Source organism: Antechinus flavipes, chromosome 2, assembly GCF_016432865.1.
Source record: "Antechinus flavipes isolate AdamAnt ecotype Samford, QLD, Australia chromosome 2, AdamAnt_v2, whole genome shotgun sequence".
Taxonomy (NCBI): Eukaryota; Metazoa; Chordata; class Mammalia; order Dasyuromorphia; family Dasyuridae; genus Antechinus; species Antechinus flavipes.
This window is the reverse complement of record NC_067399.1, coordinates 430,078,319-430,084,318: the sequence shown is the minus strand read 5'-3', so window position 1 is coordinate 430,084,318 and position 6,000 is coordinate 430,078,319. Positions and strand designations below refer to the sequence as shown.

Here is a 6,000-nt window from a genome sequence, read left to right as displayed (position 1 = left end):
TATTTTTCCTTTGTAGTTTCTTCCAATTTCTTTCAGAAGTTTTTTTGGATTTGTTTTGTTAAAACCTATCATAAAATGGATACTAGTTTTGCTGGAGTTCAAACATTAAAAAACAACACAAAACAAAAACTAGTTCTTTTCATTGATTATTTTGGTCTAAGAGAATTTCATTAAGAAAGAAATGGGAAAAATTATTACAAAAAGCAGAAAAATATCCTCTAAAGAATGTATAATACAAAGATTATTTCTTATCAGGAATTTTAAGCTATTAGTGGTAAATCAGATTATTGTGCTTGAAATGTATGCACCATTAACTAAAATTTGAAATTACATTTATCTGGACTATAGTTAAAAAAAAGACAATTTCATTTCAATCTGAGTTTATTTAATATTTCATCCAGTTGAATTTAATAGTACATTGACTCCATCAACACTGGCAAGACATTGCTAATACTGAAATTAATAATATCAGTCACTGCCATCACTTAAAATTATATTCCTCTTATAGAGCATTAATAGAAATATCAATAACTATTCATCTTTACCAGCTTTAGGATCTTATTGCACTTTAAATTAAAAAAAATATTTTTTTCTATAAGACCAGCATAAATTGCCTGAGCTTTGCTCATTTGTTCTTCTTATTAATACTTTGAAACTGTAAAATAAATGATCTGTAGAAAAGCATTAATAGTCTGAAGCTTCAATAAACAAAATTAAAAGTATATGTGTGTGTGTGTGTGTGTGTGTGTGTGTGTGTATCCGTGATATTTGTCATCTTTATGTCTATGCTTTGGTCACATTTTCTTAGTGTGAATAATTTATCAATCTTCAAATCAGTGTATGTCCTGTACTAGTGAAAAACATACACTTAATATGAATCAATTATTAGGTTGCTGAAATGATTTTATAAATGAATTGGCAGGAGCCTTTCAAAGTCAAATGAGGCAAACGAAATATATAAAAATCAGTTCATTTAAAGAGAAATATATCAACATGAATATATTATGTATGGTAACAAATCAGAGAGGCACCAAGTAAACTATAAAGGTCAGTGTGGAATGTGAGGTTTTTCTGCAGATGTGTTTATTGCAATAAAATAAAATATGCTGAATGTTCAGAATGTGTTGGGGAAGCCATTCTTCTCCATCTAAACAGTTTTAAGACAAAAAATATGAGGTAAAAGAATGATGGGAGAGATACAGATAAGAATCATTCCAAGGAGACTAAAGCTTCAGATCTGTTAATCTTTTCAGATGAAAAACACAGAAACAAGTTTTAAAAAATCTTGTTTGTGAGAAATTTACTCTGATAAAACAGTAAAAATATCTTACTATTCTATTATTTTCTAAATGTCCATATATTATCTTTAGCCTCTGCATAACAAGAATCTACTTTCAGTGATATGCTTAATCTTCTTTTTATTACTTTTAACACTACAAACTTAAAGTTTAATGTCTAATCTTATATCAATTATACTGCCAATTGTTACAAATAATATAAGCAAAGTGGTGTGCACACTGAATATATTCATACAGAAGATGGAATGTAATAGAGAACATTCAAGTACAGTTTGTAAGGTCATTGATTAATCAAATACATTTTCTTGGTCTTTCTCAAAGCCAAGAAGAGCTTGAAATAGAAGCCAACACAAGGAACTGGACACATAAAACAAATGCTTGCTGATGACTAATTTTAAAAAATCAGACAATCTTGATTAAATATCAATGTTTTTAATATACTTTTAAAATACAGTATTGATAAACTGTAGTAGTTTGATAGCTTTAGGCAATTTTAAAGTTATTTAAATACTAAATAATAGTGTAATGTAATTCCAAATAATATCCATCTATTTCAAAGGAAGGTAGATGCCTTCTTAGGAATTTAAAAACAGAGGCATATACAAAAAGAAATTCATTTCCCATAAATTGTTAAATGAAAAAAATTACTGAAAGGAGAGCTCATAAGGATAGCCTTTATTTTACTAAACAAAAAGGCCTAAAAGTATCTTTTGATTTGAGCCTAAGGAAAGAAGTAGAAATCTGGGTCTATGCTCCATGTAACAGAGGCAGCAGCAGGCTGCATGTCAAGAGTAATGATTTCAGTCTTCTATCCTCTTAGTCTTTGGCCTGCCCTGAATCCCTCCTATATGTGAAAGTCTTCTTGACCATAGATGGGGATACAAGTTGGATCTATTTTTTAAATCACCTTCCATTGCTTGATATTTGATGTAAACATTTTTTTCAATTAATTGATCAATAAATATTTCTTAAGTGCCTACTTTGTGCCCAGTCTTATGCTGGCTGTGGGCTGTTAAAAACTCTTCTAAAAACACCAACTCTGAAAGGGACAGGATGGTTTTCTCAAAGATAACAAGATCCTTTGTATTAAGGTACAATTTTAGCTAACATATTTAGTGAATAAGGTAAATTTGGATACCAGGGAAGTTAACTAATTATAAAGACAAAGGCATTTTTACCGATACTGGCATAATGTATTTGGGTTTACATGATTATCTTTAAAATGTTCAAGTCTTCTTCCGATTTATAATCCCTTATTAAAATACACACATTCTAATTCAGGACTGGTCTCTTGAATCTTGGCTTTCAATTCTGGCTCCAAGCGTGTAACAGACATCGAACTGAATGTGAAAAAAAATGGCAAAGTTACGACTTGACCAGAATTCAACAAATGAAATGAAACATTCATGCAGATCGGAAAGTCAGGAATGAGTTGATAGAAGATAAATATTATTTGGTATTTGGTTAAAAAACAATCCTCTTTCTCCTTCCATTTTAGTCCTACTCTTCTTTAAAAACCAACTCAAATGTGATCTTCTCCATGAAGTTTTTTTTTTATTTCATCTTCTCCTTTATTAGAATTCACATAGCACTTTGTTTTCTGTCTATTGCACTTACAAAATACCATATAATAAAATTCCACTTGTCTTATCTCCTTTTTAAATTGAAAGTGCATGAAATTGGGGTCCATGTCTCATTTCAACATTTTATTTTTTCAAGTATCTCACACAATACTCTGTACATAGTATTTACATGTTTTTTTAAAAATCATAACTAAATCAGAAACAAAGTACCTTGCTCCTAAAATAAAAATAAAACATTGCTTCTTGTAATTTCTAAATTTTATTCTACATATTTAAGAAAAATCATCATTGGGAAAGATTTCATTCACTCCACCAAAATATAAATTGTAAATTGAAGACATATTGTAGCAATTCATTTTGTTCTACTGAGAGTAAAACAGTGACTATAAAACAAAGATAAAATGTAACTCTGTGAACTTCAGTTTCTTCAGCTGTAAAATGAGGATTGTATGTAGGCTGCTGCCCTCACAATTTGGTCATGGAGAAAGTGTTTTGTATATAATGAAGTACTCTAGAAACATGAATTAACTGATTTGCCCAGTCAGACAGCTAGCAAATATTTGATTTGGAAACTTAAACTTAGGTCTCCTGATTCAAAGTCCAGGATCTTCTTACATAAAATTATTTCACAGATCCACAATTTTAACAATGTCTAGACATTCTCTGTAATTCTAGTGAACAATCTCCATTTGCTACTGTGGTTTAAAAAAAAAAAACATTATTTAAAGATCAATTCTGGTAGTAAGTCTTTCTGCAATTAGGCTAGGCCTCAGATGAAAGACACACTTTGTCACCAGAACCATATTGGAAGGATTTCTAGATTAGGAAGACTGTTAAGGCCTTCCTTCAAGAATCCACAGTTTACTTTCTATCAAATGGAGACATCAAAAGAATCTCATAGTAAAGTTATGATGATTGCAGCTCTTTTGAGATACTGAGTTTGATTTGATTAGATTCAAATCTTAAATTTTCTACCTGAGTTAATGCATGTCTTATTAAAGTTAGTCTTGTTCTTCCATGATTCCTTAAAATCCCAGTACATAAGACTTTAATCTTCCTAAATTGATATTTTTTCCAAATAAAATAGTGAGTAGTGCTAAATACATTACCTTTTCTGAGGAAACAATGCACAACACAGAGGAGTAGCAAACACCAAACTATAAAAGAATAAAGAAATTTTTTGTCATCATAGAAGACATACGGTTTATATCATGCAGTCATGACATACAATTTTCATTACCAAAAAATACTGTGATTAGATAGCTATCTTATGCACTACTATGTATTTTCTCCAAATACTTGTTTAAAATTAAACATGGTACAAAATCATCTAATGAAAACAGAGGCCAAGTTATGCTAAACTTCTCCTCCATGGTCCTGTAAAATATTTATTCCACAAAGGGCCAACAAATGGTTTTACATTTTCTGTTGTTTCCCTATGCTCCCATACACCCCTTTATCCTTTAAAAACAATAGAACCAGAGTATTACTTACCAGAAGCCAACTAATCCAACTTGAATAGGAGCACTCATCCAGGGGAACCTCTGCAGTATAAGTAAAATTATAATCAAAATTCTTTTGCACCAGATATTTATGGACAATTTCTTAGGCTGATGAAATACCATGTTTAGGGAAATGGTAAAATTTTCATACTATGCTAACAGCTACCAATTCAGGCTTCTCAACCCTATCCAAAATCTACATATGGGTAAGTAATCAAAGATCAACTGACCTTTAACAGCACATGTCAATATTTGAATATATAAATTATGTGCAAGAATTCAAGCACAAATTAACTTTGATTAATTGTATTACCATCACATAAGTAAGGTTCAGAACATCTTTTTCTTGTTTTGTTAGTGAGAACAAAGTTAAATGAGTAAGTTTTGCTGGTCCTTGGATAAGGGAAAAAAAGAAGTTGGAATTTTAAGTTAATAAAGGAGGCAATAAAAATAGCCTTAGTTAAAATACTTGAAAATTGTTACCATAACCACAAAAAATAATATAGTTGGAGAAATAATCAAATTGTGGTTAGCCACTGCCAATGATATATTTTCTTGCTTAATGATAACCTTACAGAGCAGTCTATTTGAATCAAAATAGGGTTGAAATTTTGTCTCCTAAACTGACTGCTTACATGATCAGTCAAATCATTTAACCTCCCTGACTCTGAGATTTCTCATCTTTAAAATATGGGTTAATAATATTTGCAATTAGTTATCTCATTATGAGGAAAAGACTTTATATTCACAGGTTTTTTTTTTTAATTACACAAGGAATGTAAGTTACTACTATTTGAAATTTCCCAGACATATTATTCCTGCTTTCAGGATTGAGGGCTCTAGGGGGTAGAGCTTGTAGACATGAGCAGGATGATGACATGAATTCTCAAGATGAGTTGATCCCAATGATTAGGTATTTGTCACAAATGCAGACAGTGACTTGGTCAGAAGAAAATATGATACTAGCTTGTGTTTTACACAAGTTGCCAAATGAATGTCTTAATGTGTGAGTTCAGAGAATTATGGGAAAAAAAAAACACTAACTGTGATTGCTGTGTGCTATTTGGAAAACTTAAGGACAATGATGTTATTTAAAGTAAGCATCATAAATGTTTAAAAAAAGGTTAAGGGTATTCATCATGCATTAAACCCTAATTGTGATTATTGTATGTGTTGGAGAAAGTTAGAAACACTCATCACACATATGACTCCTTTCTATTCGTATGATCACCATCCCCATTCACAATCTTATTATCTCTTGCTTAGATACAGTATCAGATTTCTATTTGCTGTTTCTGCTTCCAATCTTTCCTTTCTTCAATGAATCCTCCACAACAGCTGCTGGTAATATTTTAAGGGACAGGCTTGACAAATCACCTGTGTTCATAAATTTTCACAGGACATTTATTAGGGTAAAATATAAATTCCTCAATCTGGTATCTAAGATATAATCCAAATTGACTCTTTCAAGCCCAATAGATTCCAATTATTTTCATCCCCCACTTTCAGAAATTTACAGGAATATACAAGCTTTCATGTCAACTCCATCTCTCCATGAAGTCTCCGCTAATCCCTATAGCTATAAAATTCTTTTTTCTCATAATGCCTTGTAGTTAT

General features: G+C 30.8%; 1 protein-coding gene across 2 annotated transcripts in view; it reads right to left on the bottom strand.

Annotated features, from left to right (window-relative positions):
* Positions 1–363: 363 nt before the first annotated feature.
* The window catches only part of SFXN1 (sideroflexin 1), a 53,007-nt gene continuing 47,370 nt past the window's right edge, over positions 364–6,000 (bottom strand). For both annotated transcript variants that reach the window (XM_051978934.1, XM_051978935.1), the window contains exons 10-12: positions 4,376–4,425; positions 3,991–4,038; positions 364–2,638 (exon numbers count right to left, since the gene is read on the bottom strand). In XM_051978934.1, coding sequence (XP_051834894.1) covers positions 2,542–2,638; positions 3,991–4,038; positions 4,376–4,425 — 195 coding nt within the window. In that variant the 3' untranslated portion in view covers positions 364–2,541. The remainder of the gene's footprint in view (positions 2,639–3,990; positions 4,039–4,375; positions 4,426–6,000) is intronic.